The sequence below is a fragment of the Apis cerana genome, linkage group LG6 (assembly GCF_029169275.1).
Source record: "Apis cerana isolate GH-2021 linkage group LG6, AcerK_1.0, whole genome shotgun sequence".
Lineage (NCBI taxonomy): Eukaryota > Metazoa > Arthropoda > Insecta > Hymenoptera > Apidae > Apis > Apis cerana.
This window is the reverse complement of record NC_083857.1, coordinates 4,690,771-4,714,553: the sequence shown is the minus strand read 5'-3', so window position 1 is coordinate 4,714,553 and position 23,783 is coordinate 4,690,771. Positions and strand designations below refer to the sequence as shown.

General features: G+C 28.2%; 1 protein-coding gene and 1 long non-coding RNA gene across 12 annotated transcripts in view; one reads left to right on the top strand and one right to left on the bottom strand.

Annotated features, from left to right (window-relative positions):
- LOC107993618 (dual specificity calcium/calmodulin-dependent 3',5'-cyclic nucleotide phosphodiesterase 1) overlaps nt 1-2,564 on the bottom strand; it is a 183,319-nt gene extending 180,755 nt beyond the window's left edge. For 4 of the 6 annotated variants that reach the window (XM_062076073.1, XM_062076076.1, XM_062076079.1 and 1 more), the window contains exons 1-2: nt 2,423-2,564; nt 9-521 (exon numbers count right to left, since the gene is read on the bottom strand). In XM_062076073.1, coding sequence (XP_061932057.1) covers nt 9-33 — 25 coding nt within the window. In that variant the 5' untranslated portion in view covers nt 34-521; nt 2,423-2,564. Of the gene's footprint in view, nt 1-8; nt 620-2,422 lie in introns of all 6 variants that reach the window. The other 2 variants (XM_062076074.1, XM_062076078.1) reach the window with 1 other exon arrangement.
- LOC107993625 (uncharacterized) overlaps nt 1-14,436 on the top strand; it is a 120,416-nt gene extending 105,980 nt beyond the window's left edge. For 4 of the 6 annotated variants that reach the window (XR_009830025.1, XR_001765124.3, XR_003696527.2 and 1 more), the window contains 5 exons: nt 2,245-2,981; nt 3,052-3,193; nt 8,269-8,460; nt 8,762-9,181; nt 13,787-14,436. This is a non-coding gene — a long non-coding RNA (uncharacterized LOC107993625). Of the gene's footprint in view, nt 1-2,244; nt 2,982-3,051; nt 3,194-3,550; nt 6,337-8,268; nt 8,461-8,761; nt 9,182-13,786 lie in introns of all 6 variants that reach the window. The other 2 variants (XR_009830023.1, XR_009830024.1) reach the window with 2 other exon arrangements.
- Nucleotides 14,437-23,783: the final 9,347 nt, after the last annotated feature.

The following is a 23,783-nucleotide window of genomic DNA, read 5'->3' as shown; positions in this document are numbered from 1 at the left end:
TGACATACCTTGTCCATGCCTGTCCTTGTCCATTTCTCCCTGATTCGGCTAAGAGTGGCGGTGTCACGATCCCTTCGGATCACTGCATCACGAAACTTTCCAACTTCGATCGATCTCGGATCTCGTACGTTTGCACGAATTATTTCCAAACGTTGTGCGCATCTGTCGTACTCGAGAACGAGAACGTGCAAGAGCGTGGAGATGAATTTTACGTGTTTATCAAAAGGAAAGGCAGAGAGAGATATAGCGCGTAAGACAGAGAGACAAAGGGATAGATAAAAAGAGAAAGAGAGATGATGAAAAAGGAGGCAGCCGACACCTTTGACAAACAGCGCAGAAAATCATGCAGATCAGCCGGCGCACATCCTGCGATATTTATATCTAATCAAATTAATCGACCGAGCCAACGTTGCTGCTGCACATTCAATAGCGTGACTTCTTTTTCTTTTTTTTTTTTTATTCACTTTCTATCGAAATCCGGTATCCAAACTGCTACGAGGATTCATAAGAGTCAGCTTTATCTAATTAACAAAAAAGTTGTTACGGTTAATTAATCAAACGCTGATGAATCCAATTCGTTGAGATCTCTCCACCAATCACGGATTAATTTCTCGAGAATCTGGAAAAGGATTCGCATGTTTTATATCACAAAATAGAAATGAGAAAGACTTCCACTTCCTCGTTCACTGCAAAACGCATCCAAGTTGATTATTCATCTGTTCAACGAACGAAGAATAGTTAATAAAGTTTCACGCTTCTCTTCTGCTAGCCATTCGTGCACGGAACGATCACTGTCACGGGGCTCGAAGTTGAATTTACGATTCTTATTTGAACCATATGGATGGTGAAATGATACGATAAATAATTTTGACATAGAACAGATAACGCTCCCGTTTCGTGAAATATCCGTCGCACGAAATAGAGGAAGAGGAGCGTCGCGACGTGAGCTCTTCGTGCTGCTCGAGCAGTTGTTGACATCGTTAACAATGGATACCCTTGAATCATCTTCCATCCCTCCACGAAAGTTTCGAAAGTTTCATTTCTCTCTAAGAATCCTTCCAGATATAATTGAAATATCGGTTTTTAATTTTATCTTCGAATTGTTTCTTCAATTTTCAATGTTTTCATCAATTTTATGGTTTTTTTTTTTTTGATTTTCTTATTCAATTTGTCAATCAATGTGTATTAATACAATAGCATGTTATTTTGATTGAATTTTTTTATTTTTTTATAAATAAACATATTTTTTACTCTTTTAAAGAAATTTTGTGTCAAAATAATTCTTAATTAAAAGTGGAATATACTTTCGTTGAATTACGTATGAGAATTCTATTCCATAATTAGAAATTTAATAAGCTCGAATTTACAGCTTAATAACGTGTAAGAAAATAGGTATAAACTATAGAAGATTAAGGAAATAACAAAATGAGCATTAATAGCTAAAGTTCGTAAGATGTAATAAAAACTAATACCAAAAGATTTTATTAAAATTCTTAATTGATCACTATACGATGAAAAGAAATATGAGTGAATTTTATTCTTACGCAGAACAATAGAAAGAAAACTAGATAAGAAACGAAATTAAATGATAAATTTTACTGCGCAAATTTTCCGAGGATCTTCTTGCATAAAGTTTTGCTGCGAAAGGGTCACGTTTGAAGAGCATGATTTCTTTTTGGTAGTTTAAAAAACACGATAAAAAGAGAAACATGTGCGTTAATGGGCGAAAACGTTTCTCTGAATTTCTTTTTTCTCCCTTTTTAGGCAAGTTTTCTCCATTGTAAGGAATAAAAAATAGAACTCGAACCGGTTCTCCAAGATAAATATAAACAGGGTTATAAGCTTCCATCTCGTAACGAGCACAGAAATTCACTATTTAATTAAGAAAATATTATTCCAAAGCTGGTAAATCCCTCTTTAATACACTGCCCCACGAACTATCATTTTTAAGAAAAAAGGTAATTGCGAAGTTTTAGGTTACGCTATGAGGAACGAGTTAACTCGTTCGAGAAGCGGCTTTAATTTCTGAATCTTTAATTATGCGGACGAAGAAACCATGAATTAGAGAAATTTGTCATTCTCATAAAGAATCGTTCTACTTTCTACACCCATCTATAGATAGTACATTAAAGATAAATCGTGCCTCTCGAGGTACGAGGAATGAAAAGCGACAATTTGAAGACAATAATATAATTTTTAAGATTATCACAACTTCAAAAAAATTCATATATTTTTAAATTTCAGAGATTTAAGAGTTATTTAATCGACACAAAAATCTCACACATCATGACAACTGATATTGATTGAATATAAAAAAAAAAGCCAATTTATCGAAATCAAAGAAAATTGAAATGTGAAAGAACAATGAATCGAGGGAAAAAGGATCCTTTTTCGCCTCTCTTTAATTCCCCTTCATACGCACCAACGCGGAGAGAAAGACGTAGAGTGCGTGCACAGCCCCTCAATCCTCGACATGAATTTCAAAAAGCGGTATATACGGCACACGATCAAAGAGTAGCAGTTGTCAGGGTGGCGAGGAGTGGTAGAGGGGAAACCGCAACATCTCGAGCGTACAGCGGTGGAAGTGATTCAAGGGTACCGTTGCCGGATCCACATGTATACGCGTACAAACGATCTGGGACAAAAAAGCGATATACGATGAGGAATAAATCGGAGAGAAGAGCTGCGTGTCGAGAGTCTAAGAGCGGGAATCTAGATTGTGGGAATCGCGGCGCGTGACGCGGGAAAATTCGATTTTGGATTCGCGCGGTTTGATCTCGCGTGGGCGGGAGAAAGTGTATACTCCGCGGGCAAGATGCAACTCGACGGAGTGACAGTGGCCTACTGAAGGGGCGATGCGACGCGCGCCACAAGGGGAACCCCGCGAAAATTAGAGATGCGTGCGCATCGCGCGCCTCCATCTGAGCCGACGCGTAAAGCTTCGTTCACAATACGTTTCGCAGTTGATCTCTGGGATAGAGGTAAGTATATTTTCTTTCTTTTAACAATGAATTTCTACTTTCTTTTATTTATTGATCGTTATTTTTCTAGATAATGTAACCAATGAGCAATGCGAATAGATCGGAAGGATCACATTACATGACTGGAATTTATTTGATGATGAAATTTTCCAAATATTTTCATATGAGAACTTTATAATAAGAACCACTGTTGACAGGAACAAGAAAATTTGGTTAGTCAAACAAACAAAGTTCTGATCATTTCATCTATTCCGTACCTAAAGTTTTCTTAATATATTACCTTGAATATAAGCTTCCGTTGAGCTACTTGCCCAAGACACTAGGACGTTCGATCGGTGAAACAACTGCATAAGCATTTCCAAGCCTATTTGGCACTGAGATACTTTTAAAGCGGCTAGATCACTTTCGTATCAAAATAAATTATAAGTCGAACGTAAAACGATTGTATTTTATATTTAAGCGAATTATTGCTTTGTGAAAATATAATCTTCTTTTTTCAATCAAATCAATTTTCGTATCTATTATGCGTAAAATATACATAATATATATTAATTTTATATACATTCCAGGTATTTATTGTCCATAGAAATCACGTAAGTACAGAATTCCAATATATCTCTGCAACATTTAAATCCACATTTCTTTCTCATCAATTTTTCAAACATATCCAAGTAAATCCATACGAAGTTGAAAATAGATTCTTCCATATAGGTCAGTAAAAATATTCGCTAAAAATATCGTTCTCTCGAATCCTCGATATATTCCTTGTCCTTGACATTCGATTCTCTCTTGAATCGTCAAGAAATTGTAATTTCTTTAATCAGTATATACGACACGCGTGCCATCAAAAGTTTAAAATCTGTCATGAGATACGAATCAAATCAAATGGAAGTCAAATGGTGGAAATACTCGACCACATAACGCGTTGTAAAGTTATTTTCTGGTTCAGCTGGAAAATCGACAACGTGCCGTGTTCCGAATCCTGTTTTCCTTGAATCGAAATATAGGGAAAATTCGAAATAATACTGTAATCTGTTTTCACGCAATAAACTATAAAAGTTTACCAATTGTTCATCGCGAACGAAATTTCGCGTATTCTATCTTCTTAATTTCTATTAAATAATAACTATAGTTATAATAAGTAAAAATAATATAATCTAAAAATCTTCAAAACTCTTAATTTGATTAACTTTTAAACATTTCAGTAAAATCTGTATTGCTAATGCTTATATTTCATTTACAAAAATGAAATATCAATTCGTATTCTTTGAACCCCTTTGAATTTTTATATCCCTTTGAACTTCGTTCAATGAAAAAGATATTCCTACAATCAACGTATAAATCTGTAAAACGGCTTCTGTCGTAAGACGATGTTCGAATAAAAATACGCAGGAAAGAAGAAAAATAAATTTTTTTTAGATTTTAAAATGATTTCTCATTACAACAATCGAAGCTGAAACAATATCGAGAATAATTTTCGCAGTTTTCGCAATGAATGTCATTATTAAAAAAATATGAAATATCGCTTTCATATCGCTATTCCATTGTCGTTATCAGTTTTTTTCAGTTTATTGCAACGATAAAAATAAAACGCGTCGATACACTGTTTTAATGGGAAAGTTATTGATATATCGTTTGTTAATATATATTGTTGTATACAAATTCAGATAATGGATAAAAAAAATCTACGTAAATATTATTATTCCAACAGTTTTTTATAACTATAGATACAATTATGGAATGTTTTTATTAATCAAAACTATAAATATAAATAGCAATAAATTCATTAGACCATCGATAAAAATATTAATTTTATCAATGATATATTTTATAGAAATGATATCTCGTTAAAAAATTAATAAAACGACGATACCAATCTTTTCTTAATAATAAAAGATCCATGAATTTTTTAAACACATATTATTTATATCCATTTTTTACGAATCGCAATTATTCGATCTTGCAGGATATACGCCTGTATTTCGATATACCTTCCTATCGTATCAACTTTTATAGCGAAGGCGAAACTTTCAAAGAACAAACTTGAACCCGTTTCGAACCTCTCCAATACCTGGTGCCCACACTTCTTTAAAAAAAAAATTTATCAAGAACTTTCTACCGTAGATTGTAAAAGATGCTTGGAGAAGTTACAAGATATATAGGTTATCCCGCACAATTGAGTAAAGTTAAATTCTTGGAATTATTTTTGCCGGACCAAATACTATAACACAAATATGTAGAATAAATATTTCCATGTGTATATCATTTTATATACTCGAGCTTAAAATTTGTTATCTTAAAATTTTCAAATCATTTAAATCACAATCATTTAAATCATAATTATTCATTTTCCAAGTTCTAAATTTCGTTACTATCAAAAAATTGTTTCATTGTTATCTTAATTCTTATTTCACCCTTTTTTTAAGACATAAGAGTTACATCTTTTAATAAAAAAAATTATACTGTTCTAATAATATAACAGACTAATTACTAATTGAAATATTTAAATTTTGTGTACGATGATCTATAAGGGAATGTATTATAAAGCAAGAAGAATGGATAAAAGCAAAATTGAGAAAAGTGGATTAAAAATCGATTCGTAAAATATTTATTGATAAAATATTTATAATGGTAACTAGTTATGCGTATAAATTCTCGTATAATTTAATCTATACCAAAAACTGAATAAAACAATCTACGAAGAACGCAATATCTATAACACGTTAAACTTGTTTATCTTTAAACAAAATCTAAACACGTCCCTTTATAAATAAACGCGCTAATAGTCAAAAGCAATATTCTTAAATAAGAACAGTAAACAACTGCGATAAAATTATAATATTTTCGTCTCATTTTAACTTTAAACAACAGAGCGTTAAATTGAAAGTGATTTAGTTTTTCACAATTTACTAACAATCATCCTAAACGAAAATCGATTTTTAACAACCATGTGACAATTACAAATAATTTAAAAATATTTAAATTCCTAATTTTTATTACATTTCGAGAAAAAAAAATAAAATAGACGTATATATCTCGAATTCCCTACAAGAAGATCGTATCAGAAAAAAAAAATTCTAAATCATCCAAGGTCGACATCTCTCACTTTCAATTTCCTCCAAGAGGACTCTCCATATCGACCAATCTAATCAAAAGGGGGGAGAAAGGAACGTGAAGTACCGCAAATACTCCAACGACGAGGAGAGATCGAGCGGGTGTAACGCGAATTTTCTAATCGAAATAATATTCCGAGGCCACAGCAAGTTGGCCACCCCGAGGAACGTACATCCGAACGACGAAGATTGCTGAACGTCAGAAGCGACCCTAGGATGGGAAAGGAAGAGGAGAGAGAAGGGTGAGACAACCGTGGGCCCTAGATATTAATACGTATACACGACGCCTGTTCACTTTGTCGACCAGTCGCGTGTAAGATCGGCTCTATCGCCGCGGCTACACCCTCCAACACACAACACTTTGTCCCTGTTGCAAGGTGAAATGCTAACTAAAGGGGATGTTTTAATGGCAGCGATAATAATATGACGCGGTGCCTCCGGCTATTCCTAGATGCGGTGAAAGCGCATCGTGTGTATCTTCTGGAGAAAGAAAAAAGAAAGAAAGAGAGAACGTCTAAATGATCGAATCGAAAGATCCTCTCTCTTCTTATTTTCTAATTTCATTTTTATTTTATTTTTCTCTCTTCCTTTCTCTACGCGATTCCCGTTTCATTTTCTCGTTCGTGAACGATTTTATTTCCACGCAGCTCACCATCCGCTATTGGCGGATTGCTGCATAAAATCCGGTTCAATGAGTTTTCAAAAGGGGAGGCGCGATTAGGCGCGCCGTGAAAGAGGCGCGCGCTATCGAAAAACCGGCGATTAAAATGAGCCGGATCATCGAGACTGTTGGATTGAAAACACGTCTACGACGTGACTTGGTCGTGATCCGCGGGACTTTGAGATTTTCTTTTATAGTTTTCTTGAAAGGGAATGGTGAATGGGATACAGCGTGTTAAAATTAATTTGAAAAAAATGTTTTTATTTGTTATTTCGAATTTTTATATAAATATTTCGAGAAGTGAAATTATTCAGGGATATTCTGTTGTTATTAACAACATTCTTAAGCGAATTTTATAATTATCAAGTAATGTTTTATATATCACGTATCTACGTCATCTGAGTTATACAATAGCTGTGTTGATAGTGCATAATGCATATGACATTAATTATAGATTACTTACCTTTAACAGATTAATTAAAAATAGAGTATTTTTAGTTGATATCATCGTAATCGACTTTGTTTATTCTTTTTGCAATATCTATTATGCTAGATAAATATTTATATTTAGAAATAACTTATAATTTATGCAATATTACAGAAAAGAAAAGAACATTTTTCAGGAGATGAAAAATTTCATTTTGTTAAACTAATAAATTTTCTTAATAATAAAAAAAAATTATTATTGTAAAAAAGATTGTAAAATTCTCATAAAAAAGAAACGTGTAATCTACTATTACTATACAAGATATATTTCTTGCTTGTCTTAATACCTTCTAAACAAAACACATCAGGTTATTTCCTTTCACGTTAATTAAAATACTAATCATAAAGAAAATTTCATGCCTTTTTCTTCATGCACTTCAGCAACGCCTCGCTATTTTCCTATATTTACCCAAGCAGACTCGAGAGTAACTAAGGGACTCACACACCTATATATCTACGTACATGAACGTGATACTACTTGGATACTGATAGACTTAAAACGTTCCCTAAAAGCTTCCCGTCCACGATTCCGTCTGAAGCCATCCCCTTCAAGTGGCTTTTATATTCTTAGCAGCACGAAAAAACAGCCTCTTCGTGCACAATAGGAAAGCCCATGGTCGACAACTCGTTCAAGATCAACAATGTTCGCGTCACGTTATCTAAACAACGAATGGATTTGCAAACATAAGACCAAACGAGGAAATAAAACTCGAATTTTGAAAACAAGATATGCAGATCTTGAATTCAAATTCGAAATCTCATCCAATAAGATTTAGAATAAGATAAAAGTTTCATCATATTGAGATGATTTGTGTAATAGGATGATAGGAAAAACAATATTTTTATTATTTCTTCCTGTTCGTGATAACGAATTTGTCGATCATTAAAAATAATATTTGTGATTTGAATATTGAAATTTGAATTTGATTGATAAATTTTTTAAAATACTACGAACTATTTAAAAATTATTATTTTCATTGGTTTTATAAATTTTTTTTGTAATTTATTTTTGTAATTTTATTTTCAGGAATGATGCTTCCTCGATGGAGAAAATTAATTAAGATTAATTTTAAAAAGATATCATTCCCCAAGAATTCTTAATTTGCTCATTATGAACATCATTTTAAAATACCAATTTATAATATAAGATTAAAGAGAAATATAAAATTTAATAAATCAAGAACATGAAATTAATTTGAATTCTATTCTGTCTCGTGAAGTAAGTATACGAATTAATATACATTGCACATGAAAAAATTAAATAAAACTAAAATGAAATTAAATCTATAATAAATTCAGTAATGCAATATCAAATATATTCAGAAGAATTTTGAAATAAAAATAGAAATGTACAATACTTGCAATATATTTCATATTTTTATAATTTTTTAATGAAGTATTTATGAACTTTCTATTACATAACATTTTATTCTTTCACATTTTTGGTACAACTTCTTATTAAGTACTTATGAAATTTCTATTGTATAATTATTTTTAATTATTTTTAATTATTTTTATAGAGATGACAAAGTTTATAAAAAAAAAACCTAGAACATCCAGTGTTCTCGTTTCTCGGAAGTGGAAAATTTTTGCAAGAAGTGTTCCCAACGAATAAACGTGGAATTGGTTGTACAGGATCACGATTTCATCGCGACAGGTTGGGACGTGAAAAATGGGAGAGACAAAAAGAAAACGAGAAGGGAAAAAAGAAGAAAAAACGAGGCGCGAAATAGAAGGAGGTTTCACAAAACGTTCGAACCTGTATTCAGGACTCGCGTATGAAAGTGCTCTCTTTCATGCATTCCAACTGACCTCCAGTGGTACTATTAACGTTAAAAATGGACTGCGAATACAACGATTTTAAACTCACATCGCGACAGAATAAAGGAAAATCACTTTGATCTGGAAAGTTGCATTTCCTGCTTTGTGTGTCGTTTTCGGTAAGTGTAATTGAAAGGAAAATGAACCAACCTGAGAAATGATCATTTGGTTCGGTTTCTTTTGTTTCGAAGGAAAAGTTTTAAGAGTCGAATCGGAGAAAATAGATAACTGGTTATACGTAACTATAAAACTTGTATTTCTGATGATAAATTTCAGAGAAGAGAAGAGGTATAAAAAAAAGAAAAATAAGATAAATCTATTTTGTGATAAATTATATAAAAATTTTATAATTTTGCAAAATTCTAAGTATGTTAAAAAAATATTAATTCCATAATTAATTTTACAGATTTAATTTTTAAATTTTTATTACGTGATAATTAAATAATGAATTAAATGTATAAATATCTAGTTAACAATTATATTTCAAATTGAAGAAATGTTATCTTTACAATTATATAAAATTTAAAGTGGAATTATATTTGCACAAGTATTACGAATTTTTTTAACGCAACATATTGAGAAACTCAATTTTTTAATTTAAATTTTATTTGTTGAAGCTTAAAATATGTTGATAAAAAAATATAATGGCTCGTTTAAAAAAATATAGAGGTGACCTTGGAATTTCTTTTACATCCCCATACGTAAGCTATCTCCATATAATACTTTTCTCAGTTCTTTTGAAGGGAACATTCTTTATATCATTCGAGGTAAGAATGGGGTAGTCAGATAAAGCTATTCCTTCACCCTAAAAACAATTTGTGTAAAATATGTGCTTGAAAATGAATTTGATATACCATATCTATGAAAACCAGAAAAATTATTCTAAATCGAATAACACACTTCAATAAACATCCCATATTTCTTCTAAACAATATTTCATAGTTTAAAATCTTCTAGTTTAGATCATTATAATTATAAGGATGAAATTTATTATGACATTTATATGCTAAGATTTATTATAATTGAAATAATTATATATATTTTGATTTTTTATTCATCAATAGATCCAGATTATAATATCTTTATTACGAAATTAATTAAAAATTACCAAAAAGATATAAAATTCTGTGTATAATAAATTGAATTTTGAAAAAAAATTAAATTCTGACTCTCAAATACAGATTTCTTTCTAAATCTGACCAGACTACTTGTTTGTCTTCCTTTCATTAAGTCAGCAATTAATTGAAGACTTCTACCGTATTTCAATAGGGAAATGACGACTTTTCGAATCTACATCTTCATTACTATTCCTTTCCACTTCGGATTTAATTCGCAAACGGGTAAAAACGAATTCAAAGCGGATACAAAAGTATTCGATTCCAAGTCGATGCAATTAAAATCAACTCTCGTCGAAGCAGTGAACACCAATCAGTGAAACGTTTGGAAAAATCATGAGGATTCTCTTTTTCGTTTTGGCAGTCAATCGTTTTCGTGACAGAGCTTTTAAATGAATGAAAACCTTGTTTTTCTAAGATTTTTGTAATAAATTTGTGAAAAACTTGCTTTATTTGCTATATTTACTATATTTTTACTTATCTATTGAAGATAATAATATAGAGAATAAAATAATAAAGAATAAAATCATATGGGAATTTTGAAAAAGATAAATTATATTTTCAAAAATTTCTCGAATACAAATATTTTAAGGATAAATATCAATCTTTTGAAATTCAGAAGATTCAAAAGAAAAATAGTTAATATCCAAATTCTTTTATATCCTGGTTTAAGAATGAATAGATGATAAATAAAAACTGAATAAAAATTTAGATTATAATATAATAAATAAAAATATATCTATCTTTTCTTAATCGATATTATGAAGGTTAAGGTCTCACTTCTTTTCCACTTTATTAACCAGATACAATTTATCACAACGATCACACAATAGAATAAGAAAGACTACACCTCTAAACGTGATAAGGATTCGCGATTCAATTATTAATAAAGAATAATCGCATCAATTTGGTTCATTTTTCAAGATCAAACAAAAGAATTAGCATTCTAGCTTTTGAACAGATAGTGAATCAAAATCAATGAAAGGTCAACGATCGAAGACAAAATGGAAAAAAGAAAATATCCCTATACCTTCATTCCTCCTGTGATTGTCTTTCTTCCCTCATGGTTGATAAATGAAGCTTTTGCTGAATTGGATTGCGTATCTCGTTTTCGTGCGACACTCGTCTAATTGGATAGCATACACTGGGTGTTTTTGCAATTTAATCGAACCTATCTTTTTGCTGTTTTTGTCTCGATAAGAATTATGAAGGATGCGTAGTTAAGTTAATCCGTAATTAAAGGATTACTGAATTTCGGCGATCGTGAACGAGAAAGATTACTGTGGATAAAAAGTTTGCAAAATTTTACGATTACATTATTTATGATTTGCATACAATTAATTATTTTGTAATATTATAAAATTATTCATAATAAGAATACAGCTTTTTTTACATTAAATTATATTAAATTTGCATTTTGGTATGATCAATCGTATATCTAAAATGGTATATATGAGTACGTCGTCTTGAAAAGTTTTTATTGAGCAAGTGACATTGATGAGTTACTGAACGTTTTCTGCTTATCTAGCTAGCTGGGTTTGCTGGATGGTCGAAAATTTCTCTATGTAAAAATATTTTTAATAAATTTAATGGAAAAATTTTATATTCTTTTTTATAATAAACCAATTAAATTAAAAATAGATATATATATAATTGGATATCAATTTTTTTCTTCATTTCGATTCTTAAGAAGTTTATATTTCTTTTAATATTTTATGCCAGAGATACAAATGTACAAATTGTCTCTTTGAATAAATAAATAAATATTTATATAAATATAAATAATTTCAATGAAATATTGTTGAAAATTTCAACATATAAAACGTGAAAAGATAAAATGAAAGTAGTAGTAAAACAATATTTTATAAATTATTATAATTATCAATTATAATATCATTGATCAAAACATAATATTTTAATTAAAGAAGCAACGAAAATTAAAATTTAGATAAAGGGAAATAAAATAGCATCAAGGATAACAAATAACGGGAAATATAATCGATATTTACTATTTTTAATAACAACTCGACTCATCGTTCGTTCTGAATCGTTCTGAATTACCAGGCTAAATTGCAAGAATTTTAGGTCATAGATTTTCAAAATCCTTGTAACCATAGAGGACCTATATACGTTCGACAATCCATCTTTCGACTAGTGTGCCGAATGCAATAGCATCCCGTTCAATAATTCAACTGTCGCCATATATCGAGATCATTCTTCATTCTCGATATAACATCCCTCGTGTAAAATTATGGTAAAAGCAGATCGTATTGAATTGCATACTATCCGAGTAAAATTGCAAAATTGTCGCGCCATTGAAAGATAAATCAATTATTGTATGGCGAGATTGTTTCGAGATAACATTCGTTAATTTCTGCATTTTTTCGGATCTGTTTATTTCTTTTTAACAATGCGAACGAATGAAACTCTCGTTGCATTAATAAGATGGTTCAGAGGTAAGAAGTTTCACAATTTACAGAGGTAATCAGGTTGTTTCGCTTTTTATGAATAGTCTCTTTCCTACGAGGAATTTTAATAATTTGCATTTAATATTTTGTATCTAGTAAGATAAATTAGTCTTTGAAGAATGTTTCTTAATTACTGCTAATTAATTACAATTATAAAAATTGCATAATATAAGTAGCACAATATATTAAAAATGGGATAAAGAATTAAATAAAGGAAGATAAATATTAGGATAAGAAAATATTTTCTTTTTGGAATAATCATAATTATATATATTTATATATTTTTATTTATATATTTATATATATATTTATATATATATATATATATATATTTATCATAATTATTTGCTTAATTATGATATTTCATTTATATTAATATTAATATTTATATTTTGTTTAAATAAGAAAGATTTAAATTACATTAATAATTAATAATAATTTAAATAATTTCAATAAAATACAAAAAAATATTAAAATTTATTAAGAAAACTCAATATTTTTTTAATGAATTAGGTAATTAAGTAAAATAATAATAAATAAATATATAAAAGAAAAATAAATTCTAAATTCACATATACTATATTATGAATTAAATCACAATGATTTAATTTAAAAAATCCCATTAAGAGAAAATCAATGCTTCTAGAATTAATTCCAACGTTCCAGATTCCGGAATATGAACTATGTCATCCAATTCATTCCTTCTTTATTCAATCAAAAAGTCGATCTATTGAGTATTTCTTTCTTCTCATGTGCATATATTAAAATTTACTGATATTTCTTTTAAAAATTTCCAATAGATAATTTGACAAAAATTAATCAAATTTAAAATTAAACTTTACTAATTTAAATTTTTTATACATTATTTTTAATTCATTGCATCTGATATTGATATTAAAAAAAATTCAATGAATAGATGATCTTTAAATACTAATAATTTTTTCTTTTTTTTAATCTTTGATTTTAAATACCAATAATTCAATTCTCAATTACTATTTTTAATTGAAATAATTAACAAATAAAAATTTTCAGGAAAGCTATTGATCAAAGAATTAAAAAAAGAAAAACCTTTTGAATATTACTTTAATTTTCCAATGATTTTTTGTATAATTAAATATTCCTTTCATATATCTTCTTTCAGTTGCTGAAGATTCTAAATTTTTTGAGATTGTATGCAGAAGAAAAAAAAACACATGAAGTTGGTAGATTAGGAAGAAGCATATTATTGTTCCCAAAATATTGCAACTGCTTGACGAAGGATTCACGAAAGCGCGTATACAGGAGATCTCATTAAAGCGCACAGCTTGACCCCGTATTATTAATTGCACCACACCAAAGGACCCAACGAGAAGAAGAATCATAGAAAAAGAAAGACCCATCAAAAGTGAAAATGGCTCACTTGTGCACGTCTTCTTGTCGAGTATGAACGCGAATTAAGGACTGAATTGTCTTCTATGATTTCGAACACTCTTTTAAGATAACGATACACTGTAAATTCGTGTCGAAAATGCAAATCTCACTGAAAGATTTTATTATTTTATATTTATTATGATAAATACATTTAGATATATATGAAAGAAATTGCATGATTTGTGATATTTTATGATTATGATTATTATGTATCGTAGATATTTTAAAATTTTTATAATACACATTTATAAAAATGGAATTTAAATAGAAATCTATTTTACTTTTTAAATATTATAGTGTATATTTTATTTTAAATATTTTATGCTTTTTGTAATTTATTGTATTTTGTTCATTTTTCATAAATATACAAAATCAAATTAATCAGTTCTATTTTTTTAAAAATTCTTAATATCATTATTTATATTATTTTTTAACTTTTCAGAAATCAAAAAATTAGACTTGGATTAGATTTTTGTACGACTTAAATATTCGATGTCGTAAGTAAACACATTTACTTAATAAATAAGAAATTTATACAAGACGCGATTCCGCATAACCACGAGATGTCGTCGAGTTTAATTAATTGCCACCTTGGTAGTCGTTATTTTAATACTTGGTTTCTAACATTAAACAATTTGCATTTCTATATTAAATAAACTGTCAACTGAATTAAACAGGCAAAAGTAATTAAAAGCTTGCAATTGAATTGCAAGGAGGTTAATAAGAATTTGCTCGAACAAAATTCTCTCAAAGACAATGCAAAAACTAAATTGAATATCGTTATTAAATAAATGTTGCTAAATATTGAGCAACAATTTGAGAAGAAAAACACACATCTTGTTTATTCTTGACAAATGGATATTAATTTTTCCATGAGTTGTTGTTATAAATGAAGATCAAATATAACTTTAATAATTGTGTGTTAAATAAAACTATATTTAAAATAATAATATATAATGCAATTTCAAACTTTATGAATTGAAACAATAATATATCATATCGAACATCTAATTTTGATCCTTTAAAAAATTAGAGTTAAAGTTTGCCAATCAGAATTATGATCGTTATATTTTAAGATTTTCAATTTATTAAACAACATATAATCGAGAAAAAATATATTTAGCGATTATTCTTTTGCTTCTTCTCTTTTATTGGATTGGAAAGCGTTTATTCGCCATTGAATTCATCCACGAAATACACAGGGTAATATTTACAAAACGAGAAATGGGTCAGATATTCATTCATACGGTACAAAAGACAGTATGTAAAAATCTGTGAAAAATATTGTTGTGCAATAGAGAACAAAATGTCTGGATTATTTTTTCTTTCCTGTCAATCAATTTAACTTTGATCGATCGTCGAAATAAACACATAAGCGTTAAAATATAGTATACGATAATTTATATCAGAATAATTTTTTAACAATTTTTATAAAGATATCAATGATCAATTTGTTAAATAAATAATCGACTATATTTATTTTGTTAAATTCATTAATCAGATTCAAAAAATCATACAATTCAAGCAGCAAACCAACGAATAAGAAGATAAGATAATCTTGGCAATCAATTATCATTCGCTCTTCTGCCATACTGAAAATTTTTCGGATTTCAAAAAATACTAAATTATTATAAAAAAACACAGTTTCATAATTCACCAAGCAATAGGCACGAAACAATGAATAAGAAAAACAAGAAGATAATCTTGGCAATCAATTATTATGTCATCCACCCTTCCACTCACCGCCATATTAAAGATTCCTCGAGTCCGATTACTAAATACCTCTCCAATCGTTTCTCCCTCTCGTTTCTTCTCTCCTCTTATCACCACCACGCTTTCGGCCTCTCGCCCTTCTTTCCCACCATTCCACCCGCCTCGTTTTCGTCCTCTTTCACTCGCCTCCGCTCTTTCCGTGTCGCGGATATTATTGGAAGCTAGGAGAAGCTTGGCGATCGAACGCTACCGTTGGCATTCCTAAGGGTGGAAGAAAGACATCCGAGGTAATGTCGTTTAAAGGCATAGGAGGCCCTCCTCCATTAAAATACCGCTCGTTCCCGGTAAATCTCATCGGCTCTTCATTTTCGAGATCGTGTACAAAACGTGGTCGAAGCTCGCCCCGTCATGCTAACTAACTGTCCGATTATCCGGAGTAAAATGCCCGGGAGGATGCTTGATCGAAGCTCACAGAGACGATCCTGATCTTCTCTCCACAGGGAACGTTTGTAGTTATGAAACGCGATGACGTGGTCGTTCGATCGATTGAAAAACTCGATACATCGTAAATAGACTACTACTGACGTTTGATTTGAAGGAATGGTAGACTTGGTACTATGGTTAGACAAATATTGGGCGGTAAATAATATCAATAGGTAAATATTATTAAACTTGGAAATTGAGAAAATGTAAATGTAAGAGAAATTGGAATTGATGTTTAGAAGAGAAATTTCGTGTTTCTTTTAATTCGTAAATATTCGAGCTTAAAAAATTGTGGAAATGTGATATTGTAAGAGAAATTTTATTCGAAATAGGACAGATAGACGTTCGATGAATGTTTTACGTGTGAGATATTTATTAAAATTTTTAAAGATAAATTATTCATTTTTGAAAAAAATTTGGTGATTTATTTTAAAACGTTCAACGTAGAATCCCATGATCAGGATTATACTTTTTTTTTTTTACGTCGATAATATATGTTTTATATTTAAATCCTCTTTCAAAATCCGTCTCAGATTTCAATTCAATCGGAGAAATATCCATTTTTATTTATTCTATCATTTTCCAATTTATGAATCTTTTCATTTATTCTGAAATTATGCGATCTTATTTACAACTTAAAAAAAATAAACTCTTTATATAGTGTACAATAATATGTTTTAATTTAAAATTCAATAATTTAAATCTCTATAAGTAAACGTAATGAAGAGATTTTTCTTTCTTTTATTATATTATAATCTTGAGTCTTTGAAGTTAAATCCTCCCGATCCGTATCTTACCAGGATTAGAGTTTCGTAGATCTCGAGCTTTAGAGAGTCCAAGCTTTTTAACCAAGACCTTTCAAGGTCAAAGATATTTAATTTTCAATATAAAAGTTACATTAAACTTTTAATCTTCAATTCAGCTTTAATTCGTTTTGACTATTAAATTATTTATTTCGATTAACAATAATTTATAATAATTTTTCTTAATATTGCATCAAAAATATCTTCATCATTTTAATGTTGAATAAATTTAACAGATTGATCTTTTCTTTTTGTTTGTAAATAATATTTTCCAACATTTCCTAATATTAATTTATATATAATTATAATAATTCTAAATTTCATTCGTGTTTCAGAATGTTACTTTATTATTATTTCTTTTTATGCGTCCTGTCTTCAAATTCCAATAAAAAATATAATCATAAAGCATAAGTTGTAATTCCAATTTTTTTTTTCTTTCTCTTCTCTCAACATCACAACAGTTAGATTCAAATATTAATTGAAAACGTAACGTAAAGCAAAACCGGATTCGTTGCCATTCTAAAATATTTCTACAGAATAACAGAACTGATCATGTTCATGAAGCTGTACAACGTGGGATAGTCCTTAATCGCATCGTTCTATTTCGATTGACAAAATTCTACAACACAAATCCACGTACTCAACAAAAGGAACCGTTATTTCGGTCCGAGTTGACCAATTTCCTGTTCGTCGAACGTGTCCCTGGACTAAATAGCTCGAGAAACTGGGTCCTATTAAGTAACGCTGGGTCGATAATATAGGCGAGGAGAAAAGAAATGCTCGAGAATAAAACCAATTGTGAGGAAAAAAAAATTGCGAGGGGAAAAAGCGCAAAGTGGATAGAGGAATCGTTGAATGAAAATTGAGAATGGTTTAAGAATGATAGGAAATGACGTATTATACTTAAAAATATATTTATCTTTGTAGTTTTTTATTATCATTGTGAAATACTGGTGTGATTATAATTTCGTTATAAATGAAAATATTTTATCAATTATATCAAAAATTTTTATCTCGTACGTTATAATCATTTTATCACACAATTTTGTATAACACAGCAGATATTCGATTAGATTCGAATCATTATTTTTCAAATAAATCAAAATAAAATTTTCATTTCAATATTTTTTATATCAAAATTAATCTATAACGAACAATAAAAGTATAGTTGGTACTCTGAATACAAACGATTAAATAATTTTTCGAATTTATAATATATCGGTACGTGTTATTACGTTAATCGTTAGTTGAACATATTATTTCCATAAAATTTTAATAACGAAAATTGAAATTTTAACTTTTTTAATTAATATCGCTTTTGAATGATCTATATAAAAAAATAATGTATCATAAACATGTAAATGTCAGCCATAAAAATATCTACGTGAAATAGAAAACACATGTAGGTAGGTTTGTTAACACATTTGCAACCGCTTTTTCACTTTAAATTAAAAAAATTTAAAAGCTTTAAATTCAAGAGAAAAAAGTGATCTCCATTTTTTGAAAAAGTGTGAAACAAATTCCATTCATCGATTTTTCGTTTCATAATATACTTATACTCGATATAATATTTTGCGTTAAATCGGATTAAATCCAGGTTTAAATTCGGATTATTTAAATCTAAGTTCAACTAGAAGAACGTAAAGCTTCGTTATTTACTTCCAAATTTGAACAACGTCACGTAGTAGCGATAAGATCGCTACAATGTAACTTAACAAATATTAAAAGCCATGAATTTGACTTATAGAATAATCCTCTTTATTTTATGAATTTTGTTTAATGTAATCGTTTTTCATTTATTAAATATCGTCATCTTTATCTTCTTGACTTGTTTAATTTGTAAGCATAAAACATTAAAAATATTTAAAATGATGTTCTAAGAACCATTCTTTAATTTATGAATTGTAAATATAAAACTATTTTTAACAACAAACGATCAAACAATAATTCATAAATATTTATTTTTAACATAAGTAAATAAATATTATAGAAATGAAAGAATTATAATTCTTTTAATATAAATAATACTTAAGATAAGAAAGCAATGAAGAAAATCTTTCAAGATTCTATCAAGCTCCCTAGAAAAATGATACTAATATGTTCCTTTTTATAAACGAAATAATCATAGAAAATAATAAGATCCATATTTTATTACGAATTTCCAAATTAAGTACTTATTATTTTAGAATTTTAATTTTTATTTCGAATAAATATATAGAGTAATAATGTATTTTAATATTTGAAATTCTTATTTCTAGTTCTTTAAAATTAAAATTTTTCCATTTACATCACTTTTTACTTCTTAGTTAGTAATTATTCGAACATCAGAGTGCATGAGTATTCAATCAGACAATGCAGTACGTATTTTTCATCCAACATCGAAGAAATTATTTTCACTCATGGATAAATAAAATAAATGACAGGCAAAAGGGAGGAAGAATATGGAACGAAATTCAAGTGATAATCAGAGGAAATGTGAAAGGGACAAAATGAGATAGATAGAAATAGAAGTGAGATAAGAAGAGGATAGGTCATATATCTCTCCAAAGTGAGAGACGTGAGAAAATTCAAGGGACGGTTATCACTTTCGCGCCCCCAATGAATGCCCATAAATATTTCCCGATATTGCGAATAATGAAAGGCCGTGCAACGATCGTTACGCGACTATGGGATTAATGAAAGGATCTAACCTTAGAAGAAAAATGAGCTTCGTGCTTTTCAATCCCTGTTCATACATATTTCGATTGTCCCTTTTCGAAAGAATCTTTCTCTGAGATATGTGAATCAAAATCTGAAAGAAGAATGCGGGCATCGATGAATTTCTCAATCATTAAATAATAAAATAATGGAATTAACTGTATAAAAAAATAATAATAATGAAATGAGACATGATATTATGCATAACAGATTATTTTATTTTATATTAATATTTCTGACAAATAAATTAATCAATAATATATATTCATTAATTTAACTTATCTTTTTTTTAAAAGATATTTTACAGTTTTCATACAAAAATGTAGAATTTTTCGAAAGTCAAAGTGATTAGTATCAATGGAGTTTGGTTTATATTTGCCAACATCATTTAATTTTATTTTATTTATCATTAATTCTACGATATTATTATTTTAAACTAATAATGATGAATAGCTGGAAATAATTTAGAAATTAATTAACAACTTCAAATCATTTAAGAGAAATATTAATATGCAATAATATTTACGCAATTAAAAATACTTTGATATTATAAAATCAGAAAAAATATTTTATCATTGAAGATGATAATTTAATTTTTAAATAAACACCTATTCAAAATAAAGTATTGAACGATCAAATATTAATCCCCGTTAATATCTTTGAAATCATAAATGCAATTTTCCTAATGGATCATATCCATCAAAACAAAGAGCAACAATATCTTCTTTTTTTTATCTTTTTAAATATCAATTTAATAATATTATCTTTTATAAAATACATTAGTTGTTTGCGTCTAAAGAATTTCAAAGAGATTAATAGATAATGGAGGCGAATTTAATGAAATTCGAGTGGTCTTAAAGTTGTAATTAAAAAAGATCGTTTCGAAAGATCTTTTTCTTCGTGAGATTAATTTTTCAGGAAAAATATAACGGATCGTCGAACGGGGAAAGAGTGCGTGCTATGATCCTCTTCGTTATTCTTAATACTTATTTTCACAGAGTTATTTTTAACGTTAATGAATCGATGACAGGATGATCAATATTTCCAGTGAAAGAAAGTAAGAGTTAAGGACTCGTGAAATGCACGCTTCAATATCTGCTATATTTATCGCGACATCATATTACGTACGGGTATTAGTGCGAGTTAATGATTCGAATAAAAAGAGGCATTGTTAGAAAAATCGAACGTTTCGAGCAATGAAATCAGGATTTCGTTTAAAAAGTTATTTCGCTATGATTTTATCATAAATGATAAAATATGATAATTTTATTATAATTCTCTCGTAAAAAAGAAAAACGAGATATTATTAGATTCGTTTGAAATATTGAAATACTAATTTTTCAATTAATATTTTCTTCAAAGCACCATTTCTTATTATTTTTTCATTTAAAATCTTTCATAAATTCATTGATTGAAAAATAATTTATATAAAATAAAAGATATTTATTTTCTTTAACAATGAACAACTCAAAAGCCAATCAATCAATCATATTCTTTGAAAATCAATGAACTCAAGAATCTTTTTTATTGTTTTAAATTTTCACTCGATGAATCAATTAAGAAAATATTAAATTATTGAAATAGTTATTTTTTAATTGATTTAATCAATTGAAAGTTTAAATAATAACTTGAAATCCCTGAACAACATAGTAAATAATTTTCAGAAAATGTAACTCATATTGATTGACTTTTAAACATTCACACAATTATTGTGATACTTTTTTAAGTATCACGTAAGAAAATCACACGAATATAATTATTTATAACAATCTACGACAAGGAATTCAATCTACGAACTGAAATTGCTTAAGTTGCTTTCAAAGGAATCCAATACAGTTTCATAGTACGATTTGTAAGGTCAGATGGAAGCACGCATATCTATCTTGATGATGGTAGACTATATAACTATGAATAGGAAGCAGTTTGCAGTTCATTATCGCTTTCAATTATGACATATTCTAGTCTATCAATTTCAAACAAATGGTCCTGGAACAATTCCAACTCGCTTATATAATATTGAGTCTATTAATATAAAAAAATTTATTGATTTATCTATGATAGATTTGATTTTTATTGTGTACATCCGTTTTCAAAATGTACATTGTCAAAATAACTTCTATAAATTTATCTGGGATGTCGATTTCAAAGATATTAATCTTTAGAACATTAATTCATTATGTATGATTTTTAATTCATTCGTTGAAAACTTGAAATTTGTGATACATCTAATCTATTCAAAATAATAAAATTTAAAATTCTTTAAAGTATTAACTTTCGTTTCTCTTACTAGAGTTTAGTTACAATGACAACAAATAATGTACAATAAATAAATAATATTATTTTACACATTGAAAATATTATAAAAATCTTAAAATCGAAATTTTTATTAATTCATTATTCACATATAATTTCTATATCATTTGTTTAACATTTAAAATTTATAATGTATGTCTAATCTATTTATGATGAAAATGACAGAATTCAAAATTTTTCAGTAATTAATTTTTCATTTTTCTCAATAAAATTTCTTTCAATTACTATCAATGGATAACAAAACCTTAATAAACAAATGTTAAATTTAATACAACGAAACACAGAACCAACAAACAGCACAGCAGTAAGTTAAACTCGACATGTTTCATTTAATAAAAACATTCACGTTGCTCGTTCCCTCCTAATACTCGAATAATTCTAGAGGTACATTGTTCACACTACTTGATCATTAATGCTAAAATACAATCGAGTTTCTCTTATAGAATTGCAAATCACTTGCTTCCATCCCAGTACTGGTGAGATTTCGCATAATTCAATATTTAGTGGCGTACAGGTTAACTTACCGCAAGTTGGGATCGCCGATTAACTCGGCTATCCTTCCCTAAACGTGCCCTAATCTACGTTACAGTAACCATTTACCATCGCGTTCATTAGCGTCAAGTTGTTGCCGACTCCTTGGCGAGATTAGCAGTCAATTCGATTAACGTTAGGACACGAAATACAAGGAACAAGATTTTACACGATAAATCGAGTGACAACGAGTGCTCCGTATATACACAGTGAATAACAAAAGTACTCGAGCACTGTGTTACAGAAAAAATCAAAAATCTTAGTTTTAGTTAGATCAAAGAAATTATGTACACACAGAATACAATAGTTTATGAAAAATGGAGTAATTTATTTTCTTAGTAGAAAATATCATTAAAAGGATGAAATTCATTCTTCAAGTTTCAGTATTTTTTTTCTGTGCTTTAAATAGTATATATATATATATATATATATACTATTTTTATGATATATTTCTATCTCATATTTTTTTTTTTCTTTATATTTTTCTGTAATTTTTTTTTTCTTTTTGAGATTTTTAAAAATATAACGTGTAAAAATGTATAAAGAGCAAGTAAAATAAAACGAAACTGTGTTATATGATTAAAATTAAAATGATAAAAAAATGATAAATGATAGCTTTTTGCCAATGAGTCAGATTAAGAAATTAAATTTCATAAAAATCTCATATACAATCTCTTTTAAAATTATATAATTTTTTTTATGTAAAATCGAAGATTTGGATAAGATTTTCTATTTCTGAAAAAATTTCGCATATTATTTTTCATCATATTATATACCTAACACAAAATAAATTAGAACAAAAATTAAAATAAAAATTAGAAAAATATAATCCGATAAAATGACAAGTAAAATTTTTTCAAAAATATATTCGATTATGAAAGTCAAAAAATTATTATTTGTAAATAGAATATAATTGAATGTGATTAAATATATCTTAAATCAATTTTTTTCAAATAAATAGTTTAGTTCTGTTTTATTTAAAATAAAATGTATACAAATGTATAAAATATATATTAAAATGTTATACATTAAAAATATAATGTCACATCTTTTAAAAAACTTTATTACAAAGAATAACATGATTTTTATATAATTCTTACACATCATCTACGAAAATAATAATAAAAAATAATATCATAATATGTACTTCATGAAATTATTCAAATTTTATTTGAAACATCTTCTGTG